At 43.8% G+C, this 25,120-nt stretch overlaps 2 protein-coding genes and 1 non-coding gene across 4 annotated transcripts in view; 1 reads left to right on the forward strand and 2 right to left on the reverse strand.

Annotated features, from left to right (window-relative positions):
- Window positions 1-219: 219 nt before the first annotated feature.
- RABIF (RAB interacting factor) lies at window positions 220-13,114 on the reverse strand. The gene is made up of 2 exons (XM_032288778.1): window positions 12,136-13,114; window positions 220-983 (listed from the first exon to the last, which is right to left on the reverse strand). Exons 1-2 carry the CDS (start codon window positions 12,439-12,441, stop codon window positions 738-740), a joined length of 552 nt encoding a protein of 183 aa, XP_032144669.1. The 5' UTR covers window positions 12,442-13,114; the 3' UTR covers window positions 220-737.
- A 1,464-nt stretch (window positions 13,115-14,578) lies between these two features.
- Window positions 14,579-25,120, reverse strand: part of KLHL12 (kelch like family member 12) — a 38,291-nt gene continuing 27,749 nt past the window's right edge. The window contains exons 7-12 of one of the 2 annotated variants that reach the window (XM_032288779.1): window positions 20,634-20,740; window positions 19,305-19,500; window positions 18,058-18,216; window positions 17,654-17,752; window positions 16,707-16,893; window positions 14,579-16,136 (exon numbers count right to left, since the gene is read on the reverse strand). In XM_032288779.1, the coding sequence (XP_032144670.1) occupies window positions 16,010-16,136; window positions 16,707-16,893; window positions 17,654-17,752; window positions 18,058-18,216; window positions 19,305-19,500; window positions 20,634-20,740 (875 nt within the window). In that variant the 3' untranslated portion in view covers window positions 14,579-16,009. The remainder of the gene's footprint in view (window positions 16,137-16,706; window positions 16,894-17,653; window positions 17,753-18,057; window positions 18,217-19,304; window positions 19,501-20,633; window positions 20,741-25,120) is intronic. The other variant, XM_032288780.1, reaches the window with a different exon arrangement.
- Window positions 23,542-23,663, forward strand: LOC116559152. The gene has a single exon (XR_004272345.1). It is a non-coding gene; the product is annotated as a small nucleolar RNA SNORA26 (small nucleolar RNA).

Consider the following 25,120-nt stretch of genomic DNA (forward strand, 5'->3'; position numbering starts at 1 on the left):
TCTTCCTTGAGTGACTGCCAGATGGGGTTAAAGATTTGCTTTTCACCTTCTAGGCTGTAGCAGTGAGAAGCTAATATAAAAAGAAACTACAAGATTTCAAGGGCAGAGGGACCACACCCATCTTCACAATAAAATGTCATTCTCAACCTAGAGCAGAGGCGCTCAAACATGGTATTAGAGCTGTGTCCAAAATAATGTTTCTGGTTGGTGGTTTAAATACTGAGTTTTGTAAATGCTTTACTTTTAGAAAGGGTACATTACTGTAGATCACAAGGGTAGCCATACAACAAAGCCACTTTCAGATGTTTGTATGCTTTCTTGAATGAGAAAAAGGCAGACTTTCAACTATTAGCACATAAGCATCTTTTGCCATGTGTCATCACTGCCAAAAGGTTGAACACTGCTCTTTTAGAGCAAGAAAAAGAGGGAGCCCCTGGGTAAAACAGAGCCTAGGCAGAATGCCAGGGAAAAGACAAGATTTGTGGAAGCGCAGTGTCCCAAAACTGGGGGAAAAGGGAGCTTAGGAAATGTGATGCAAGTGAACTACGCAGGAGGAATGTACGTGAGGCTTTAGGAAGCAGGGTGAACCCTCTGCATGTTCAAGTGGACATGCTGGTACTCGGTGTTTATATTAGCATAGAAAAGAAGGCAGCGGAACAGTTACACCACGTTAAATGCCAGTTCTTGTGGGGAACAAGTTTATCTTTGGGGGTGGAGCTGAGTACCCCTCCCCTCAGTTACTCATGGGAAACTCGTTCCAAGGCCACATAGAAACTGTTCTTGTCATCTAGGCAATGCCAGCCAATTGGTCCAATTTCACAGTCTGCGCAGACCAGAAACTTGATGTTGCCCACGTCCTTGGTGAAGCCCACGTTCTCAAAAATGAACATGTCCTCAACCAGCCAGTGTTCCTGAAGGAGATCGCCTTCGGGATTGCTGCCGTCAGACAGAGCTGGCTTCTTTCTCATGGAGGGAAGGAAGAGCTGCAGTGGGAGAGAACATAAAGAACACAGAAGTTGAACTGGCCCCGTTCCATCAATACCACATTCTCGGTACACTTCACATTGCTCCCTGGCGGGAATGACAAACTGAAAAAGAGAAGCCCTCTCGTTAAGCTGTACACGATGATGCTGGGTGGCTCTTTTTTGCCTCTGGTCCCTGCCCTGATTCTTAAGAGAAATGAAAGAGGGGCGCCAGCTGGGTGGTCTGGGAACTTGGCCTCACTGCTGTCTTCACCATGGGCCCCACGCGGTCCTAGTCTCCCAGCTCATTATGCTTTGGACAACACTGGCTTTCCTGCCATCCTCAAACAGCGTTAGTCCGCTGTGCCTCAGATCTTGGCACGGCTGGCTCCTCCTCGGGAGTCAGCCCAAACGTAGCCTTCTCAGGAGGTCTTCTCTAACCAAACAACCTGAATTAGCTTTACTTACTGCCTACTGTATTTTTTTTTTTTAAAGAGTTTATTGAGGTATAATTGACACATGAATTGCACACATTTTAAATGCACATCCGCTTGAGCAACATAATGAGACCTATTCTCTACCGAAAGTATTTCGAAAAAATTAGCCAGGGCTGGGTGCGGTGGTGCATGCCTGTAATTCCAGCAGTTTGGGAGGCTGAAGCAGGAGGATCTCTTGAGCTCAGGAGTTCAAGAGCAGCCTGGGCAACATAGTGAGACCCAATCTCTACAAAAAATACAAAAATTAGCTGGCTGTGGTGGTACAACGCCTGTAGTCTCAGCTACTCATGGGCTGAGGTAAGAGGATCGCATGAGCCCAGCAGGTTGTAGAGGCTGCAGGTGAGCTGAGATCACACCACTGCTCTTCAGCCTGGGCAACAAAGCAAGACTCTGCCTAAAAAAAAAAAAAAAAAAAAAAAAAATAGCTGGGCATGGTGGCGAATGTCTGTAGTCCCAGGGTCCCAGGTATACAGGAGGCTGAGGCAGGATTGCTTGAGCCGGGGAGATTGAGACTGCAGTGAGCCAAGATCATGCCACTGTACTCCAGCCTGGGTGGCAGAGTGAGATCCTGTCTCAAAAAGTAATAAAATAAAATAAAATAAAATAAAATAAAATAATATCTTTCACTTTCGCACATGTATACCAGTGAAACCATTATCAGAATCAAGATAATGAACACGTTCATCTCCCCTGGAAGTCTCTTCATGCCACTCCTACTTGTTTACTTATGGCTTATTTTCTGAAACTATCGTATTAATTTATTGGCTTACTTATTTACCATGTGTCTACCTCCACTAGAATATCAGCTCCTAAAAAGCAAGGAGCTTATCTTGTTCATTGCTAGATCTCTAGTGCTTAGAATAGCAACTGGGATGGCGCAGAATCTCAACTATTTGTTAAAAGAATGAACACGGGATAACTGGCTTTGATCTATTCCATCAGTTAGGAAAATACTGGATTTATCTTATAAAAAGGAAAATCTAGTTCTACAGTTTGGAATTGTCAGCTCTAGGATGCTTGCACCCTCCAATCTATAGGACTTCTCAATCATTAGAAGGCGGCCTCTGGCACACACATAATTGCTTTAGTTTCTTCCATATGGATAGTGTATACACCCTTAGCTGTCCCAGACTACTGCAAAATACAATGCCAGCGAAGTGTGTTACCCTCTGCTCCTCATACGGCTGCTGTCAGATCACTTATTTCCCATTTCCCACTCCACAATATACTTTTTTTTTTTTTGTAATTAGGGATGGGGTGTCTCTACATTGCCCAGGCTGGGTTTGAACTCCTGGGCTTAAGCAATCCTCCAGCCTCAGTCTCCCACGCAGCTGGGGCTACGCCACAAGCCATTGTGTGATACTGTCACTCCAGTCAATCTTTTTGCCTCATGTTAAACATGTCCTTAACACTTTGTTCTACCTTAAACAAAAACAGGAACAAGCAGAGGCAAAGAGAGGAATCAGAATTAAAGAACCAGGAAACCTGAATTCCAGTCCTATCTGTAACTTTCTGTGGGCCTCAATTTTCCTAAATATATTTCTAGCTTTCACACCCTATATTGTAGGTGTGAAATCTCACACATCTTAACATAGACGGAGTGAACTTCGGTGGACAGGTTAAGACACCTAAACCAATCAACCAAGAATTCAGCGTGTCCAACAAAACAAAAAGAAAATGGACTAAAGCGTCAGCGTTCGGGAGGTGCCCAGCAAAAGAACACCACTTCCCGCTCTCGGTTCCCATCTGTAGCACAAAGCGTCACCTGTCCAGTTGTCTCTCCTTTGATTTGTGATGGAAAGGTACTACTATTATTATTATTTTTTGAGACAGAGTCTCACTCTGTCACCAGGCTGTAGTACTGTGGCATGATCTTGGCTCACTGCAACCTCCGCCTCCCCGGTTCAAGCAATTCTCCTGCCTCAGCCTCCCGTGTAACTGGGACTACAGGCGTGCGCCACCACGCCCAGCTAATTTTTTTTTGTATTTTCAGTAGAGACGGGGTTTCACCATGTTGGCCAGGATGGTCTCGATCTCTTGACCTCATGATCCACCCGCCTCGGCCGGTACTACTATTATTAACTCTCCATTCAAGACATCCTTTTGGGTCCTGTTTTCTCTATTCCTCAACATTCCCATTTTTACTTAGATCCTCTAAGTCAGACCCACAAGACTATACCCATATATATGCATATGTATGTGCATCCCTGCTTGGATCTCAACCTCTTCACTGCAACGCCAAGGACAACTGCTAGGGCCAGGAGATTGGATATAACGTCTGGAATATAATGAGGATTTCTAGACAGACTACTGGGAGGTAGAAACAAAAAAAAGTTAATATGTAATTTGAGGCAAACTCGACCTGGTGCAAAGTTGCCAGTGACATCCCTGAACAGATGGGTTACCTTTGCTCTGTCAGGACCCCAGCGAATCCTGAACCACCTCTTCAGAAATAGATGGAACACCACAACTCAGTGAGACTCTGCTGATATACCACTAACAGCACCCTCTTATAAATAAAATACTACCTTTCTTATTGTAAAAATACATTCTCATTATAGAAAACTTGGCAAGCATGCTACAACATAGATGAGAATAAAAACTGTTCCAATACAGAGTTCACTTCTGTTCACTTTTTTGTCATTTTTCCCCTTCTGGGGGCTACTTGTGGTGGTTTCAAAACACATCCGAAAATTCTCTGATAATCCCTTCACCAAGAGCGGAGTCCACGCCCCTCCCTCTGGTCTGGGCAGGCCATGGTGATTGCTTGATGGTGATTGCTTGATGAACATACGCTGGTTAGAAAATGGCACACAACTTTTGCCATTTCTCGTGGGACACTTGCGCCCAGTGAGAACTGCCTCACTAAGGCTAGTCAACCCCTAAATTCCTCAGCAAAATACATCATTGTTTGGGCTGGGTGGTGGCTCACGCCTGTAATCCCAACAGTTTGGGAGGCCGAGGCAGGCAGATCACCTGAGGTCAGGAGTTCAAGACCAGCCTGGCCAACATGGCAAAACCCCGTCTCTACTAAAAATATAAAAATTAGCTGGGCATGGTGGTGGGCACCCATAATCCCAGCTACTCAGGAGGCTGAGGCAGGAGAATCGCTTGAACCTGGGATGCAAAGATTGCAGTAAGCCGAGATCACGTCACTGTACTCCAGCCTGGGTGACAGAACAATATTGTCTCAAAAAAAAAAAAAAAATACATCACGGTTCTGAAGTCACTGTTTGGGGGTGACTTTGTTGAACAGTAATAGATAATAGCAATACTTACATAGCTGAGATACGTGTTCCATTTTGATTCCTGATTTTTTTTTGTGGTAAAATATGAAATTTGCCATTTTAACCATTTTTAAGTGTTCAGTTCAGCATCTTTAAGTACATTCACACTGTGGTGCAACCACCCCACCAACCATCTTCAATCTTTCTCATCTTCGCAAACTCTGTACTCATTCAACAATACTCCCATCCCCTTCCCCACAGCCCCTGGCAACCACTGTTCTACTTCCTCTCCATGAATTTGACTACTCTAGGTACCTCAGAGAAGTGAAATCATGCAGTATTTGTCCTTTTGTGACTGGCTTTTTTCACTTAATGTCCTGATTTTTTTTTTTTTTTTTTTTTTAAGGCAGTCTTACTCCGTCAACCCAGGCTGGAGTGTGGTGGTATGATCTCAGCTCACTGCAACCTCTGCCTCCCAGGTTCAAGGGATTCTCCTGCCTCAGCCTCCCGAGTAGCTGGGCTTACAGGCACGCACCACCACACCTGGCTAATTTTTCATATTTTTCGTAGAGACGGGGTTTCACCATGTTGGCCAGGCTGGTCTCAAACTCCTGACCTCAGGTGATCCTCCCAACATGCTGGGATTACAGGTGTGAGTCACTGCTCCTGGCCTGATTTTTTCAATTAAAAGTTTATTGCAATAACTGCTGGTTCACATGTAGTTATAGGAAATACAGAAATTCCATGTAACTTTTACACTGTTTCACCCAAAAGTAACATTTTACAAAACTATGTGCAAAATGACAATCAGGAGAGAAACACTGATGCAACCACACACCTTATTCAGATCTCCCCAGTTTACTTCTACTCACGTGTGTATTTAGTTCTATACAATTTTACTCCACGTAGGTTTGTGTTTCCATCAACATGGTTAAGTTCCATCACCAAAAGGATCCCTCCTTACCCTTTTATAACCATGCTCATCAAACACCGCCCACTGCATGCCTAACTCCTGGCAACCACTAAGCTGGTCTCCATTTCTAAAATTTTGTCATTTCAAAAATGTTATATAAATGAACCATACAGTACGGAACCCTCTGAAACTAGCTTTTTTTTCACTCAAGTCACTGAGATGCATCCAAGTTATGTGCATCAATAGTTCCTTCTATTTTTGTTGCTGAATAGTATTCCGTGGTACAGATGTACCAATCTGTTTAACCATTCACCTGTTGAAGGGCATCTGGGCTTTTTCCAGTTTGGGGCTATCATGAATAAAGCTGCTATGCACATTTATGTATAGGTTTTGGTGTGAACATAGGTTTCATTTCTCTGGGAAAAAGACCCCAGAGTGCTGGGTTGTCCTGTGAAGCGCACATTTAGTTTTATAAGAAACTGCCCTTGGTTACTGCCCTTGGGGTCCTCTGCCCTCAAAGTCCTAACCCAACACTGTCCTATATCTTTTTCCCTCCCACAGGCCAGTCTTTCACTGCCCACTCCTGCCACAATGCTCCCCTGACCCCCTAAAAATATACAAGAGCATGCAACTTTCTTCTCCAGCATCATCTTCCTTTTCCTACATTTTCAAGCTCTTTGGAGTCTCCTGTTTTCTTTGTCTTCACAGAAATGAGGCTCTGGCTGAAGGCACTGCCGCAAACCCAGTGGCCACTGTCCATCCTCTGACACTCCATATCCTTCAGGATCTGGGGCTGGGAATCAGTGTCCTCCTTGCTCCCAAAAGTAGTTCCCAAATCATGACTCCTCCTCTGCTCACCTTTGCTCCTTTAAGGTTTCTGCCATCTGGCAACCCCTCAGGGGTGTCTGAGGAAGCTCTAGTCACTCCTATCCACCGCTGACTGGCACCTGGCTCAATTTTCCTTCTGATTCCATATCTCACCCCCAGTCACGGGCTTCTACCCCGCATGGAGAGGACTGATCCTGAAGCTCCCTCCCCTCTTCTATTCTAATCTTCTTAATCCCACCTTGGCCTCACTTCTTGTCATTTTTACACACTCCAGGTCCTGGCCAACTTGAACGTTTCAATTCTTCAAACATCCCATGCTTTCTCTCACAACTATGAACCAACACATTGCTGCACCATGCCTCTACTCAGCTCAATTACCACTTCCTCCACCAGAAACTGGGTAAGATTCTGAGAAGCACTGAGTTTAAGGGTATGAACTTTTATTTTTCTTTTTTGTGAGACAGGGTCTCTCTCTGCTGCCCAAGGTAGAGTGCAGTAGCGCCATCTCAGCTCAATGCAACCTCTGCCTCCTGAGTTCAAGAGATTCTCCCACCTCAGCCTCCCGGGTAGCTGGGATTACAGGCCTCCATCACTATGCCCAGCTAATTTTCCTATTTTTGGTAGAGATAGGGTTTCACCATGTTTGTCAGGCTGGTCTTGAACTCCTGACCTCAGGTGACCCACCCGCCTCAGCCTCCCGAAGTGCTGGGATTACAGGCATGAGCCACTGCAACTGGCCCCAGGATATGAACATTGCATATGTGAAACCAATTATATGACTTAAAAAGAACACATCAAGTCCAACATAGTTTAAAGGTAAAAATAATAGAACGCAAATTACATGCTGCACAAATAGCAGAGTGACGGTGCCAACTGAATATACTGCTCTACTGTATCCATGCTAATTAGTATACTGGACTCATAGCTTTTATTCACTAGTTATTTAAACTCCAGTATTTACTCAGTTCTCACTCACGTGCACAGTCTAGACTAGACATAAGAGACACAGAAACAGACAAGACACAGGACCTAATAGTCTAGTGGTATAAACAACAAATCCTGCAAATCATTTCCTAAGGCTGACTGAGATGATAGATGGGAGACTATTTTGCAGTCTTTGGGCCAAGGTTTCTCAACCTGGGCACTACTGACATTCTGGGCTGCAGAATTCATTGTTGTTGGGGGGCTGTCTTGTGCATTATTAGATGCTTAACAGGGTCTGGGCACAGTGGCTCATGCCTGTAATCCCAGCACTCTGGAAGGTGGAGGCGGGTGGATCACCTGAGGTCAGGAGTTCCAGACCAGCCTGGCTAACATGGTGAAATCACATCTCTACTAAAAAATGTAAAAATTAGCTGGGTGTGGTGGCATATGCTTGTAATCCCAGCTACTCATTATAATGCTTGAACCTGGGAGGCAGAGGTTAAGTGAACAGAGATTGTGCCACCGCACTCCAGCCTGGCAACACAGCAAGACTCCATCTCAAAAAAAAAAAAAAAAAGAAAGAAAGAAAGAAAGAAAAAGATGATTAAAAGCATTCCTGGCTTCTACCCACTAGATGCCAGCAGCACACCTCCCTAATTCTGACAACTAAAAATGTCTCCAGATATTGCTAAATGTCTTTTGGAGATCTGGGTGTGGGGGACGGAATCGAGAAACACGCTGCTTTAGACTAAAGAGCTGTGGAATATAAGACACAGTAAGAGGCAGGCCCTGGATCACCTCAAGGTAGGACTGGCAGTCTAGCTCTCCGATTGTTCCCGTCTGCAGACTACTAGGCTCTTCTCTTCCACTGGGGGGAGCGAGAGAGAAAGCTGCAGGCCACCTCTAACCAGGACTCCTTACACACCCTTCTCCAGGCTTAACTGCTGGGAGTGCTCCTTTAACACCTGCAAAGATGAGTAACAGCCCTGCTATAATTGCCCTAATGGTGGTTTATCTGCAATATTTCAGTTACGACAAAAAAGAGCTACCCTAAAACTTTAGGGGGTTTACTCCAAAGCTTCAGTTAAGGAGCTTGGCATCTCAGAAGCTCCTTGCTCTCTGTAAGGATAGAACTGTTTTTCTCCACCTTAAAATATGTGACACAGAGCAGAGGAGGGACTAATAACTGTTAGAATCTCCCAGGAAATTTTTTTACCTTCTATTGACATCATGTCCTAGAGGTTATATTTTTGCTGAAATTTGTATTTGAGGAAAGAAAGGAGAAAACAATCAGGATGGGAGTCAGAACACTGGGTTAGACTACAGCTGAGTTACTAGAGTCCAGAAAGGGGACCGGATTCTTCCAACAGTTCTCAGGAAATAGGAAATTTCCAGAAATGTTGAAGCCATTGTTAAAAACAACAAAAAAACCTTTTTGTCTTTTTAAAAGAGGGAAAACATTTTTAAACACATAAAATGCATTAAAAAATTATTAGGCCTCTTTCTAGAAAATAGGAGCCACTGTGTCAGTTCAGAAACAAAAAGAAATGTAACATACATAATTTATTTTGCCCACACAATTTTTTGCAAAATCAGTTTAAAAAAGTATCAAACAAGAATTAATAATTTTGGCTGATTGGAGGCTGCAGTGAGCCATGCTTGTGTCACATACTCAAGTCAGGTGACAGCAAAACAGGGAGGGAGGGAGGAGGGAAGACGGAAAGAAAGAAGGAAGGAGAGAGGAATGGGAAAGGAAGGGAAGGTAAAAAAAGATCCTGGCCAGGCACAGTGGCTCACACCTGTAATCCCACCACTTTGGGAGCCCAAGGTGGATGGATCACCTGGGCCCAGGAGTTTGAGACCAGGGGCAATACAGGGAGCTCATCTCTCTCTGTTTTTTTCTGTTGTTGTTTTGTTTTGTTTTGAGACAGAATCTTGCTGTCACCCAGGCTGGAGTGCAGTGGTGCACTTGGTGATCTTGGCTCACTGCAACCTCCGCCTCCCAGCTTCAAGCGATTCTTGTGCTTCAGCCTTCCAAGTAGCTGGGATTACAGGTGCCCACCAACACACCCAGATAATTTTTGTATTTTTAGTAGAGACAGGATTTCACCACGTTGGCCAGGCCAGTCTTGAACTCCTGACATTGCACTCCAGCCTGGGCAACATGAGCGAAACACCATCTCAAAATATAAAAATAAAAATAAAATAGGCTGGGCGCGGTGGCTCATGCCTGTAATCCCAGCCCTTTGGGAGGCTGAGGCGGGTGGATCACGAGGTCAAGAAATCGAGACCATCCTGACTAACATGGAGAAACCCCATCTCTACTAAAAACACAAAAATTAGCCAGGCATGGTGGCACGTGCCTGTAGTCCCAGCTACTTGGAAGGCTGAGGCAGGTGAATCGATTGAACCCAAGACATGGAGGTTGCCGTGAGCCGAGATCATGCCACTGCACTCTGGCCTGGCAACAGGGGGAGATGTCTCAAAAAATAAATGAATAAAATCAATAACTATGAAAAAAAATTAAGAATTAAAAAAAATATATAAACTCCATTAAGAAGTCTCTTAATTTATGTCAGTTTATAAAATTAGACAAAACCAGGCTGGGCGCTGTGGCTCATGCCTATAATTCTAGCACTTTGGGAGGCCAAGGCATGCGGATCATGAGGTTAGGAGTTTGAGACCAGCCTGGCCAACATGGTGAAAACCCGTCTCTACTAAAAATACAAAAATTAGCTGGACATGGTGGTAATCCCAGTTACTAGGGAGGCTGAGGCAGAAGAGTGGCTTGAACCCAGGAGGCATAGGTTATAGTGAGCTGAGATTGTGCCACTGCACTCTAGCCTGGGTGACAGATCAAGACTCCATCTCAAAAATAAATAAATAAATAAAAATTTAGAACCTTGCCATGGAAAAGGAGTATGGGAACTAACCTATATAATGGGCTACATACTAGGCACAGTGCCAAGTGCTTTCATACAAATTCTTCCCTCTATCATCATCATCATTTTACACCAAGCTTCCAAGCTTGTCCAACCTGCAGCCTGCATATGGCTCAGAACGGCTTTGAATGAGGCCCAAAACAAATTCGGAAACTGTCTTAAAACATTATGAGATTTTTTTTTTTTTTGCCTTTTTTTTTTTTTTCTTTTTAGCTCATCAGCTACTGTTAGTGTATGTTGTATGGCCCAAGACAATTCTCCTTCCAATGTGGCCCAGCAAAACCAAAAGACTGGACACCCCTGTATTACACAACAGCATCCTGCATCTTATGGAGTTTAAATAACTTTATTTTTTTTTTATTTTTTACTTTTTTGGTTTTTTTTCAAATTCGAGACAGTCTCACTGTTGCCCAGGCTGGAGTGTAGTGATGCAATCTCAGCTCACTGCAACCTGCGTCTCCCAGGTTCAAGCGATTCTCCTGCCTCAGCCTCCAGAGTAGCTGGGATTGCAGATGAGTGCCACCATGCCCAGCTAATTTTTGTATTTTTTTTTTTTTTTTAAGTAGAGACAGGGTTTCACCATGTTGGCCAAGCTGGTCTCGAACTCCTGACCTCAGGTGATCCACCAGCCTTGGTCTCCCAAAGTGCTGGGATTACAGGCATGAGCCACCACGCCCGGCCTAAATAACTCTTTCAGTGTTAATGAATGATAAAGTCAGGATTTAATTCCACGTATATTTTAATTCCAAGATCCATGTTCTTTCCACTGACTCCATAATGCCACTAACTTCGTAAAATCAATCGACAACTCTACTCCCAAACCTTGGAAGTCTTAAAAGAACGCTGGGAGCTCCACCAATATCTAGATCAAAATTCATCAATATACCTACAAAACAACATACACAGATTCCTTTTTTCCTCCTTTGATGAAAGGTTGTTTTGGAGGTATGGGGGATTCTTGCTCTTCTACTAGACATTACACTCCACGATCTGTTCCACCACGTGAAATTATAAAATGATCTGCATATTTTTAGAAATAATTTTGAATGACAGGACGTCCCTATGGTTGAAATGACATTATACTTGCACTTCAATACAGAGTTGACCGAAATAATTTTTTTTTCAACTTTTTCACTTGGGGTCATGTGGTAGGAAGGGTATTAAAATCCCTAAACTCAAGGGAAAAAAAATTGCTTTTCTTTAAAATTTACTTCAGGACGTCAGGTATCTATTGCATTTGAAATACGATTCATCTGGAAAACGTTAACTTCCTCGGTATGCAGGTTAGCGGGGTTATGTTGCCGCGTCCCCTACACCAGTTGTTTCTGGGGCTCCTTCGTGAAACAGACAGGTGACTGCCATAAACGAGACGGAGAATTCAGGACTGGCGGGTGGGGTCTGGAGTAGGACGGGAACCCCGCCACATCCGCGGTGAGCGGCGGCCGAGAGGCACCTGCCAGGTCCTGCAGGCTGGCGGGAGCTCCGGGAGCCGGAATGGGGCGCCTCCCTTCTACGCGCCCGCGAAGCAACGGCCCTGGACCGCGGCAGGGCGCAGGGCCCGCGCTGGCGGCGGCGCCGGGGGCGGAGGGCCGGGCAGGCAGGACCGGGTAGCCCAGGGACGGATTGCGCAGCAAAAGACCCCGCGGCGGGATCCGGTTCTCTCCCTCGCTGCCGGTGGCCCCAGGGGCGGAGCCTCGCAGAGCGGAGGCCCGAGGGGCGGGGCTTAAGGCCGCGCGAGGAGGGCGCGGTCTCCGGAAATTCAGGAGCTGGGGTTCAGATTCCGAGCGCGGCGGCTCGTCTGGGAGACTGTGGGTGTAAACGCCCTCCAACCTGCCTCCCTACCTGTCGGCGGGAGAAGAGAGCGGTCCCTGGCTGCAGCACCCGGGAGCCGCAACGCTGGCACAGCACCGCCTTCCGGTTTCGGCCCTCGGCTGACACTAACTCGCTCAGCTGCTCTGCCGGTTCCATCGCCGCTGCCGCCACAGGCTCCTCAGCCACGGGCGCGCAGGCGCTGTCTTTGCTGGGTTGATCCTCACTGCGCTGGCGCGGCTTGGCAGAGGCGGGAGCGGGGAGCGGACGGTCACTACTTCTGTGCGCAGGCGCCCGCTTCCCCTCTCTGGACTCTACTGCGCAGGCGCCTTCATTCATTGCCTAACCTGAGTGGCTAGGTGTCGACAGGCTTTGTGACAGGGACACTTCTCGGGACCAGTGACACATCTCCTTACCCACCTGGTCACTGTGCTTAATAGTAAGACCTAAACAAATAAATCATTACGTTGACCTTACTGTTTAGTTTTCTGAGATCTGAATTTAGTGTCCTGAATGAATGGGGACTTTATTAGGGGCAATGTGAAGGGAATCTGGGTCGGACATCCCCTCAAATTTTAGCCACATTAGCTTCTTCTATAGGAAACTACTTAGAGGGGCAGGTATCTTTTTGGTACTGGAAAAAAGATGTGTGGAAGCTGTAATTGGCCGCTTCTAATCATTGTGACCATTTACTATGCGGCAAAATATGTCAAAGCGCCTTTAGAAACGTGTTGAATCATCACAGTTTCCTTATGGGGTCGGCACTCTTGTGCACAAAATGAGAAAGGTAAAGATCAGAAAGGTTGCAGCACAACTCTAAAGCCACTGCTCTTAACTAGGATTGTCGGGAAAGCAAGGTTATTTCAGACAGAACAGTATTGTATATGAACAAGGGTGAGAACAAATTTAGGAATGGTTAGTAGACCGCTGTGGCTGACCCACAAACCTGGGGAGAAGTGATAACAGAGTTAGGTAAAATCAGGAAGGTACAGTGGGCCCAGAGCTCCATGGATCTAATGTCATGCTAAGGACTTTTACATTTATAATATGAACAATGGGAATCTGTGGAGTTTTAGGCCAGAAATAACTTCATTATTTACTGTCTGCTGTATGTTAAGTACTTCCGTGCTTTAGAAAGATAACCTATGACTAAATGGAGAGGCTAGATTGAAGAGAGAAATAGAGGTAGGGATATCAAGTGGCTGTTAACCTTAGGGTGTAGCTGAGAAAGGTCCTGAAGCTAGCAGAGGGAATGAAGATAGGGGAATGGACTTGGAACAATTAAAATTGTATAGAACTTAGAAACTAGCTGGATGTCTGTATTGTGATGGGGGTGACACAAAGCAACTGCTAGTTTTCCTAGGTTAGATAACCAAGTAGCTGGTTGCCAGTGGTGGAAGCTTAAAAACATTAAGATGTTGGCCGAGCAAGGTGCCTCATACCGGTAATCCCAACACTTTGGGAGGCCGAGGAGGGTGGATCATGAGGTCAAGAGATTGAGACCATCCAGGCCAACATAGTGAAACTCCATTTCTACTAAAAGTACAAAAAATTAGCCAGGTGTGCTGATGCGCACCTGTAGTCCTAGCTACTTGGGAGGCTGAGGCAGGAGAATCGCTTGTACCTGGGAGGCAGAGGTTGCAGTGAGCCAAGATCACACCACTGCACTCCAGCCTGGTTACAGAACAAGACTCCGTCTCAAAAAAAAAATTAAGATAACCCACCAAATTAGGGGTATCTCTGTGTATGTATGTGAGCACATGAAAGTGTGTATGATTGTGAAAAGAGTGAAAAAGGAGCTATTAAGTTTTACGTGTTGATTTTTCTGTATAAGATTCAGTGGCTGCAGTGTATGAACTATTTGTGAAATTGGTCTGAAACTAATTTGTCAGCACTGAAGACAGCATAGGCGCCATCAGTCCTTCAGCCTCTCCTGGATCTCTTCTTGAGATAGGAAGAGCCACGTTTTATAGGCTGTGGTTTAATTAGCAGGCGCAATCCATCTGCCAAAGTTGGCAGGCATCTTTAGGGGAAATAACTTCCTCCTGTGGCTTCTCCTTCCTTTTGCTCTGGAAGCATCAGGATTGTTGCAGTTTTGCAGGCCTTCTGCATAGCTGTTAATATCACATGCCATAATTCAAAGCAAATGGAAAAAAGGCCTGGCATGACTGAAACCCTAAAATTCAAGCGAGTGCTAAGTGAATTCAAGACGTCTCTTCTTTACTCCTTTGGTTTTCAAGTAACTCCAAGCATGAGAGGGGCTAATGAATATGGCAAATTAGGTAAATATTTTACTGATGAGAATCTCCATAGTGTAAAGTGGCTGCCTCTTACCTGTGTATAACAGAGAAATAGCACAACTAGTTTGCAAACACACAAGTTGAACAGGCTGAAGACACAGGAGTTACAGCTGATCCCTACATCTTTCCCTCCCAAGTATCTGCTAAAGGCAATGCTGGTTAGCCACAAACTCTCAGCATTTGAGACCGTTGATTTTTAATATTTTCTTAAAAAAATACAAAGGAAATTAACTCTGTAGGTCAATACGATTCAGGGAAAAAGGGAAAAATGGAATTTCAGAGCAAAGGTTGTTTAGGTTATCACATTCCCACACTCCCAATACCCATAAAACAAGAATTTCACTCCATGACGTAGACAACATTGAATAATAGCTCAGAAACGTTGATAGCTGAGGTACTGAAACTGACAAAAGGATTTTGGTTGTCCTTGATTATTCTGTCCTGTGATGAATAAAATCTACACTAAAGGACAGATAAGGGAAACTTATAGCAGAAAAAAGACTAAATGTACCAAACACAGCAGTACAAACCACTCCTTGGCAGAAGTGTACTCCTAAAAGAATGGGCAGTAATCAGGTAGCTGAACTACTGGGCTACTGTCACTCCCAGCCCATCCCCAAATAAATAGTGTGGAAGTGTAACAGTGTAGTAGTATTTGATTCAACAAAGAAAGGCTTTCACCCCCATTCAAGGCAAACATTGCCATGGCTAGATGAGCCCTGGCAGGGAATATAAGACTGTAGAATCACAGGTACTTCTAGTTTATCCCCAGTTATACTGAACTCCTACATTGATGCCATCTTGTCTCATCCCAACATTTGTTCACTGTTATCTCCAGTGCTAAAATGCATAACATTCTACTTTAGAAAGACCTTGGGGAAATAAAAAGATCCTTCAAATGATATACCCTTCTCAGTCTTCCAGGTTATGTAATACTTCAGTGCTGTTCTAGGTTCACTCACATTCCATCAAATTCAGTTGATTCACTTATTCTAACTTCAATTCTGATATACCAACCCTATCCCTGACAAGAAGTGTCAGATGAGTCTCTCTCCCTTGTCCCCAAAGTTTTATGGGGCTCTCCCTTCTGTTTTCCTCTAGAATGGAACTGTGTTGCCTCTAGCTACCTGTAGATTAGAAAAGGTATCTTTTCTTGGGAAAAAAAAAAAAAGACTTGGATTTTACCAGGTTTACTTAAACTGGTACCTTTCCAATCATCTAGGCTGGATATTACCCACATGTAGTAGGCTATACTCACCTTCGTTCTCTGCAACATATGAGGCACAACATACATATAGTACACTGAGCATGTGGTAAGTTAGAAACGACAGGAAAGTGCTCCCCAAGGCAGTGGGAGAGGCGATCTGGTCTCTCACATCCATTCAATCTGCATTCTTTTCCCTGGAGTATCTGTTGGCCACCCTTCTCAGGAACAATAACCAGGACAAGGCGGAATATGTGTCAAATAAGTACAATCATCATTGCACTGGTGCCTGTAATCACCCTATGCACATACTGAGAAACAGACATTTTGGAAAGGATTCTTGATTCTCCCACTAACTGTCCACCAGACTGGTCACTAGTTCTGGATGGTGCTCCAACAATGGTCACTTTTCACGGAGAACACACACACCAGCATCACAGCGCTGGGTTCCCATGGATGTCACGACTTCCCAGCTGTCGATGATAGGGTCATAACATTCAATACTACTTAGCAGGGAATTACCATCATATCTGAGTGGGAAAGAGGCAAAAGAAAAAAATGAGTCAGCTGCGTGCAGTGACACGTGCCTGTAATCCCAACTATGAAGGAGGCTGAGGTAAGGGGACTGCTTAAGCCTAGGAGGGAATTTGAGACCAGCGTGGGCAAAATGGTAAGACCCTGTCTGTCTCAATTAAATTTAAAGAAATAAATTAGCCTTCTATTCCTTTCTACACAAGTTCTTCCTTAAGGCCGCCACTGGAGGCCAGCATGGTGACTCACGCCTGTAATCCTAGCACTTTGGGAGGCTGAGGTGGGAGGATTGCTTGAGCCCAGGAGTTGGAGACCAGCCTAGACAACATAAAAAACTATCCTGGTACAGTGGCATGCACCTGTGGTCCCAGCTACTCAGACTCCAGCCTGGGTGACAGAGAAAGACACTGTCTCTAAAAAATAAAAAAAAAATCTAATTAAAAACAATCAAGTTGCCACTAGAGATGTCTACCCCTACCCAAATCTTGTCTCCATTCAAAAATAAGGATCAGATCACATAGAATCTTGCTCTGGTTACATACTGAGTCTGGAGTTGTTTAAATCCTCACCCTGCAATTGCATAGAGTCTCCCCCGAAGCACTGTGGCCCCTACATAGCATCGTGGAGTGGTCATACTGGTGACAGTTGTCCAGGAATCAGTGCGAATGTTGTATGCTTCAACGGAAGAAAGGTGGGCTGTACCATCAAATCCCCCCACCACATAAATATGGTCATTCAGCAGGGCTACTCCTGCACCTGGGGAAAATGAAGGCATTAGCAAATGAATGGTACTAAGCCTAGAATCTGAGTTACAGAAATAAACTATGGTCACTAATGGCTGAGTTCTAGAGTAGGTGAGAGGCATGGACTAGACCTAGACAGGCCTAGAATAATCTAGTCCAGCACAAATCATTCCATCTATAAACCCTTTGGCTTGGATTTGAAATGATAAAAGATAAATAGAAATGGTTCTCTTCTTTACTCTCATTAACTCAGAGCCCCACCCTTCTCAGAAAAGGAGGAAGTGAAGAAAAGGCAGCAATAAAGGTAGATGGAGGGAAAGGAACTGTGATTATGGTTCTGAAGCAATTTTTACTCAGAATACGTAAACTAGAACAGCACAGTGTTTTCCTTTTCTACATCTCAGCCTGCTCCGCTTCAAAAAGCTCTCGTGAAGGTAAGGTGCTGCTCCTTTGTTCTTATACATTAGAAACGTTATTTAACAAACATTTATTTAACATGTGCTACACAGACAAAATTGTAGTATTCTAAAACACAGGGAGAAAACAAAAACATGAAGGCTTTTGCTTTCAAATTTATAATCTAGTTGTAAGTATAAACTGTCTTTATTCTAACATTTAGAGAAAACAGAGACAAGGAGGAGCAGAATCTCATTTTTTTTTTTTCCCAGAATCTCATTTTTACATTAATCTACAGTTTGTCCCTTGCATCACTATTATATATGTAAAGGTCTGACAGCACTGCCTATTGTCTCCTCCCTCAGATTTGATCTTACCAGAACGCTTGGTGGCCATCGGTGTAACAGTAGTCCAATGTCCTGTATGAGGGTCGTATTTTTCAACTGAATTTAAGATATTCAAGCCATCATAACCTCCTGGAAGACAGAGACCACTGCAGGATGAGTGGTAAATCCTCATGCCTATTCCTGGACAGCCTTTCTCCGAGTGCTTCAACTAATTATTTTAGTTTAAATTTTCCCACTAGAGTCCCAAGAGCTCTGATAGTACCCTACTTTCTGCTTATAAGAAAATGATAATCCCAATTAATGGAAAATACATTGACACACCAGGGTTTTAGTTGAAGGGAAGTCTATGGACTTCATTCTGCTAAAAAGGAACCCTTACCCACAATCTACTACCCATTGAGTTCTCTCCCATTCCTGCATCGCAGACTCAATACCTAGACAGTAGATCACTCCACTGGCCACTACGAGTCCGGCACCTTCCCGGGCTGTCTGCATGTCTCCCAGCATACTCCACTGGTCAATGTTTGGATCATAGCGCTCCATACTGGTGTGACGCCTGCTTCCATCAAAGCCTCCAGAGACATAGATCATATCTGCTCAGAATAAACAAACTACAGACTATTAGAGAAGGAGAGATTTCTACAACTCTTTCCTCTACAAAATTTTCAAGTGTCCTTTAAAAGTCTGAGAGCAGCCGGGCGCGGTGGCTCACGCCTGTAATCCCAGCACTTTGGGAGGCCGAGGCGGGTGGATCACGAGGTCAAGAGATCGAGACCATCCTGGTCAACATGGTGAAACCCCGTCTCTACTAAAACTACAAAAAATTAGCTGGGCATGGTGGCGCATGCTTGTAATCCCAGCTACTCAGGAGGCTGAGGCAGGAGAATTGCCTGAACCCAGGAGGCGGAGGTTGCGGTGAGCCGAGATCGCGCCATTGCACTCCAGCCTGGGTAACAAGAGCGAAACTCCGTCTCAAAAAAAAAAAAAAAAAAAAAAAAAAGTCTGAGAGCAAAAACAAAGTATTTTTTAATGAGATAAGTCAATTAAGTTTTACAGACAAGAAAGACATCTAAAAAGAATGGGGTAAAATAAAATCCTTAGAAGCATTCAGAAACTACTTGGGAATTTGCAAAAATACAACAACCAGTGCCAGTTCCCCACCCAGCACATTAGAACTTGATTTGCCAACTTTATAGTCGGTACTGAAACATCCATGAATATTGAACAGCTTCTATTACACTGATATTTCTGAAAGCAAAAACAGTATCTGTCGGCTGGGCGCAGCAGCTCACACTTGTAATCTCAGCACCTTGGGAGGCCGAGGCGGGTGAGTCACTTGAGCTCAGGAGTTAAGAGATCAGCCTGGGCAACATGGCAAAACCCTGTCTCTACTAAAAATACATAAAAATAGCTGGGCATGATGGTGCACACCTGTAGTCCCAGCTACTCGGGAAGCTGAGGTGGGAGGATTGCTTGAGCTTGGGGAGGTTGAGGCTGTAGTGAGCCATGGTCACGCCACTGTACTCCAGCCTGGGCAACAGAGAGAGATCCTGTCTCAATTAATAATAATGTTTGACCTCATATTTTTTCTATTTCATGCTCCTGCCAGAAAACATGAGAGGTTAAAAACCCTGGTCCAGCCGCAGTAAGATGGAAATATTGCCCTGCATATCAAGCCTACCTCCCAGGGTGGTGGCTCCGGCAAGACCTCGTCGGACATTCATAGGGGCCACAGAATACCAGACCCCATCCTCATCTGCTGTGTAGTCTAGACATTCCACTGAACTAAGGCGGGAACGGCCATCATAGCCACCAATGACGTAGATCCGGTCATGTAGGGACACTGAGGCCACATAACGTCTCTTACGAGTGATGCTCTATGGATTTGGAGAGAAAAGGTACAGAGCATTTCAGTTAGGCAAGTTTTGGGCCTTACCTTTTGCTATCTTCCCTGTTGTATCTACACACCTCTATGCTTCTTCACCTGTCATCATGAACCCTCCTTGAGTGGTTCATCCTCAAGTGGCTCCCAGACGGCTACCTACTGAAGGAAATGCTTTCTGTGGGTCTCTTAAAGATGTAAGCTTTCTGCACATCTGCCTCTTTCCAAGGCTTTCAAAAGATTTAACAGCTTTCTGTTATCCAGTATCTGACTCCTTTCTTTTCCATAAGGCACTGGGCTAAGAGACTGATATCCTTCCAGACAGTGGAAAAGTATTCCCGCATTGCTAATCAAAGGGCCAGGATTTATCATAAGAACCTTAAAAGGTAGGAGGATTGGATTTCCATGTTTTCCCAGAAATTACTATTGTTCATTCGGCACTGAGAGACATGCTGAGGGAGACAGATTAAAAACTTTTTTTTTTCTGAGTTGGGATCTCACTCTGTCACCCAGGTTGGAATACAGTGGCACAATCACAGCTCACTGCAACCTCGAACTCCTGGGCTCAAGCAATCTTCTATCACAGCCTCCCAAGCAGCTAGGATTACAGGCATGCACCACCTGGCTAATTTTTTTGTTTACTTTTTTGTAGAAACAGAGTCTCACCATATTGCCCAGGCTGGTCTTGAACTCCTGGCCTCAAGAGATCCTCCCATCTCAGCCTCCCAAAGTGCTGGGATTACAGGTGTGAGCTACCACGCTCAGTCCAAACTTCTGAGCTCAATTGAACACTAGGTTCAATTCAACACAACTTAACATTGGGTTCAGTTTAACAAAACATGACCAATGAAATGTGCTGGGAATTATAAAGACAGCTTAGAAAAGCACCTAACTAGTGGTGGCCATCCGATTTAACTTGACACAGGGCCACTAACATTTCTAAGGTATAATCTTCTAATCTAAACAGCCAAAAACTGTTTACTGAGTACCTACTATGTGCACAAGACTGTTGTAAGAAACAACCTGTTATTAGGCTTTTCTACTCTTACGGCTGGATTAGCTATGATCTGCAGCCAGAGACTGAGGAATTTAAGCTCCCTCCTAACAAATGGTTTCACCATTATTTACCGGCAAAAAGCTCCACTCCTGAGTCTTGGGGTCATATTTCTCTACCACGTCGATAGGAGACTGCTGGCTTCCGAAACCCCCAACCACCAGAAGCACTTCATTGGCTCCTGAAGACAAGGTAGAGAAAAGATAGGTTAGTTTGGCATCCCTGGATGGATAACTAGTCACAGGGAAGTGTAAACAGAAACAGTTCTAGGATGTCTTTTTTTATGTGGCTGAGGGATACAATCTGAAATAGGAGATAATCATAAGGCTGTTGAATGGGGAGTTATTTCTCCTTGAGGCTGTAGCTCTTGAGTCTCTGAAACTTAAATTTCTGAACATTAAAACTCTAGAAGGCAAACTTCAACATGACACTGTACCATTTCAACCCAGTTAGATGACTGGCTGACATAATACTTGAGGTCTTAAGTGCAGGTGAGAGGCTAAAGGCACTCTCTGCACTTCTCAGCCTGAAAAACTCAAATTGGGAGGGATTTTTTTTTTTTTTTTTTAATTTTCTCTTGCTGCAGAACATTAGAAGGTTTTTTGTTGTTGTAATGTAGTAAGAACTCTCCTAACCTTGTCACAAAAAAAGTTGCATGTTGAAACTTAGGATCCAAGTGATGGACTTAAAATCTCTTTTTCTTTTTCTAAATTGAGAAAGAGTCTTGCTATGTTCAAGTTAATCTCAAATTCCTAGCCTCAAGTGATTCTCCTGCCTCATTTTCCCAAAGTGCTGGGATTACAGGAATGAGCCACTGTGCCTGGCTTAAAATCTCTTTTCCATGAACATTTACTTCTCCAATTTAGTCAATTATATGATCACATTGCCTACCGATTCATCAAAACTACCAGGCAACAAATGGCTAGAGATTTAAAGGAAAAGTCTTTTTCTCTATTTTCCCAAATAAGCTATTCTGACAGCCTTTATATTCTATCCTTCCCTCTAAGGCCTTACTCTGACAAAATATTGCCTACCTTGGCTCTTTTTTTTTTTTTTTTAGAGACAGGGTCTTACTATATTCCCCAGGCTGGTCTCAAACTCCTGGCCTCAAGCAATATTCTTGCTTTAGCCTCCCAAGTAGCTGGGATTACAGGTATGAGCCACAGCACCCAGCTTGGCTTTTTTCAGAGTAAAGTCTCTTTGAGAAAAGTCCCTAGAACTCATGGAAAGAATAGGTAGCTGGAGCTTTGGAAAATTCAATCACTAGGAAGCATCTAGGAGACCAAAGTGATCTTATCTTATAAATAACCTGGACTTGAAAGAGCCAATGCAGTACCTTGAAGCTGACAGGAAGCACAGATAAACCCCTAATGAAGTAATAGATTTGACAACATCAATTACTAGGCTAGAATCATTCTGTCAAAAGCTAACATATTACTGTGAGACACTGTGTGCTTCCTAACGGTGAAGAATAGGAAGGACCACACTACCATGTAGTCAGTCTTTTTTCCAAAAAATTGGGCCTCTTACCAAGCCTCTAGTCCAACCACTAGTTTACAGGCAATACATGGGAGAAGAATATATAAAATGACACTACAAAGATGCAACAGCAGAGTCCAGAATGTGGGAAATTCTACAGGTCAAATAGCTTGGTTTCTTCCAGAAGTAAATTGGCTAGGAAAAACCAAAACAGGATAGAAACCTTTTGGGTTAAGAGAGACTGAAAGAGACATGAAATCAACAGCAATGTGTGGACTTTGGATCCTGATTTGAACAACATTAAGTACTCAAAAACAAACAACAAAAAGTTATCGGAAAAAAAATTACACAAACAGGTACTTAAGAAAATAAGGAAATGTGTGATTTTAAACAGTGGTAATGGCATTTTAGATGTTTAAAAATTTTTTTCCTTATCTTTTAGAGATATATGTGGAAGTATGACACATAGGGATAGAATTATATCCAGTCTGGAATTTGCTTCAGAATAGCCTGGGTGCCGTGGCTCATGCCTGTAATCCTGGGACTTTGAGAGGCTGAGGTTGATTTATCACTTGAGGTAAGGAGTTCAAGACCAGCCTGGCCAACAGGGCAAAATACTGTCTCTACTAAAAATATAAAAGTTAGCTGCCTGGGCAACAAGGCGAGACTCCATCTCTAAATAAATAAATAAACAAATAAATAAAATAGGACACATGTTGATAACTATTAAAATTGTGTGATGGGCATAAGGGATCATTATATTACTATTTTTATGTTTGAGATTTTTCTTAATAAACCATGTATACCTACATATAAACCATGCAGCTTTTCTAAGAAGGTTTTGTCTTATATACTTGCCAAATAAAGTGGACCCTCTCCAAAGTGAGCGAGCAAGTAGGTCTCAGGAGTCAGCTCCTTTGAAAATCAAAGCATGGCCGGGCACAGTGGCTCACAACTGTAATCCCAGCTATTTGGGAAGCCAAAGCAGGTAGATCAAACTCCTGAGGTCAGGAGTTTGAGACTAGCCTGGCTAACACAGCAAAACCCTGTGTCTACTAAAAATACAAAAATTACCCGGGTGTGGTGGTGCGCACCTGTAGTCCCAACTACTCGGGAGGCTGAGGCAGGAGAATTGCATGAATCCAGGAGGCAGAGGCTGCAGTGGGCCTACATGGTACCACTGCACTCCAGACTGGGCAACAGAGCAAGACTCCATCTCAAAAAAAAAAAAAAGAAATCAAAGCATATGAATGAAGAGTTCTTCATTGACTGACCTAATTTTATGTCTGCCTAAAATTACTTCAATCTGGGAGAAGTTAGGACCACAAGTTGTTTCTTCCTTGGGAGCACAGTTCCCCTATTAGTCCCTTTTGTACTCCACCTCTTCTCTTCCTGACTTGAATAGAGAAGGTGTGATCCTTCTACACAAACACATTTCCCTTGTAGGGGAATATGATGCCAGCAGATGATGTAAGTATGAATAAAAATTCCCTGCCCTTTCCTGCGCCCTTTTAAGGTTGACCTAGTGCTTGAAGAGGCTAACACAGAAGGGTAAAGTAAGTCTTCATAAAACCCAGAGAAGAGACTGAAAATCTCCTCTTTGGATCCTGTCTGGAGTCACACTTGAATTAAATAAATAAATAAATAAATAATCAATAATAATAAATAAATTCCCACACCAACCAAGAGGTACTTCCTGTGCTATGCAAATTTTAAAGTTTTCTACTGATTTTTCAGCTCTTACTTCTGTTGCTTTATATAACTCCCTACCCCATCCCCAGAACTAAAACCAAAAAATAAACAACAACAAAAAAAAAACTAAGGAGGCTGGGCACAGTGGCTCACAACTATAATTCTAGCACTCTGGGAGGCCAAAGTGGGCAGACTGCTTGTGCCCAGTTCAAGGACAGTTGGGCAACACAGTGAGACTCCCATCTCTGCAAAAAATAAAAAAAAATTACCAGGTGTGGTGGCAAATGCCTATAGTCTCAGCCACTCCTGAGGCTGACATGGGAGGTTCACTTAAGCCTAGGAGGTTAAGGCTGTAGTGAGCCAAGGTCATGCCACTGCACTCCAGCCTAAGCTACAGAGTGAGAATTTGTCTCAAAAAAATAAAGAAGGCCGGGCATGGTGGCTCACACCTGTAATCACATTTTGGGAGGCTGAGGCATGGGTGGATCACTTGAGGTCAGGAGTTTGAGGCTGGCCTGGCCAACACGGTGAAACCCATCTTTACTAAAAATACAAAAATGAGCCAGGTGTGGTAGCACACACCTGTAGTCCCAGCCACTCGGTAGGGTGCAGCACGAGAATTGCCTGAACCTGGGAGATGCAGGTTGCAGTGAGCAGAGATCATGCCACTGCACTCCAACCCAGGTGAGAGAGTAAGACTCTGTCTCAAAAAAATATAAATACAAATAGAAAAATTAGCCAGGTGTGGTAGCATGTGTTTGTAGTCCCAGCTACTCCAGAGGCTGAGGCAGAGGTTGCAGTGAGCCGAGATCACGCCACTGTACTCCAGCTTGGGTGACAAAGCAAGATAGTCTCAAAATAAAATAAAATAAAAACCCCCACTCTATCTTCATATGATTTCATTCAGGCACCTTTTGAAGGGTGGGAGAAAAGAAGTAGAAAGGAAATAGATTATATTAAAAATCTAGACAACTGGCAACACTTGCTGTTGGCTGAAATTTTCCTACGTAAACATTCTGGTAACTTTATATCTACAGCAGAACTTGGTAAGAGGTGTTGGTGTGATTTGCACAGAGGTTTGTTTTGTTTTGTTTTAAATTACAATGGTACTTTAATAATCACAAGATTTAACACATAAAAAAAAAGATACCACTATTAAAAAAGAAAAATGGAATGCTCATCAGTTACAATAGACATAATGTTCAGCTGAGAATCACTTCAACAGAGTAAAGCTCTAAATACTTGGAATATGCTGTGCAACTTTCTTACTGTGTGGATTACAGAGGCGGCCCTGGTTCTGTGTGGTCAGGGTAATAGAAGACCAGTTTCAGCACAATTGTGCTTCAGGCTGAATTTTTTTTTTTTTTTTTTTTTTTTTTTTTTTTTTTTG

The sequence above is a fragment of the Sapajus apella genome, unplaced genomic scaffold, assembly GCF_009761245.1.
Source record: "Sapajus apella isolate SASKATOON/1434 unplaced genomic scaffold, GSC_monkey_1.0 scaffold22, whole genome shotgun sequence".
Lineage (NCBI taxonomy): Eukaryota > Metazoa > Chordata > Mammalia > Primates > Cebidae > Sapajus > Sapajus apella.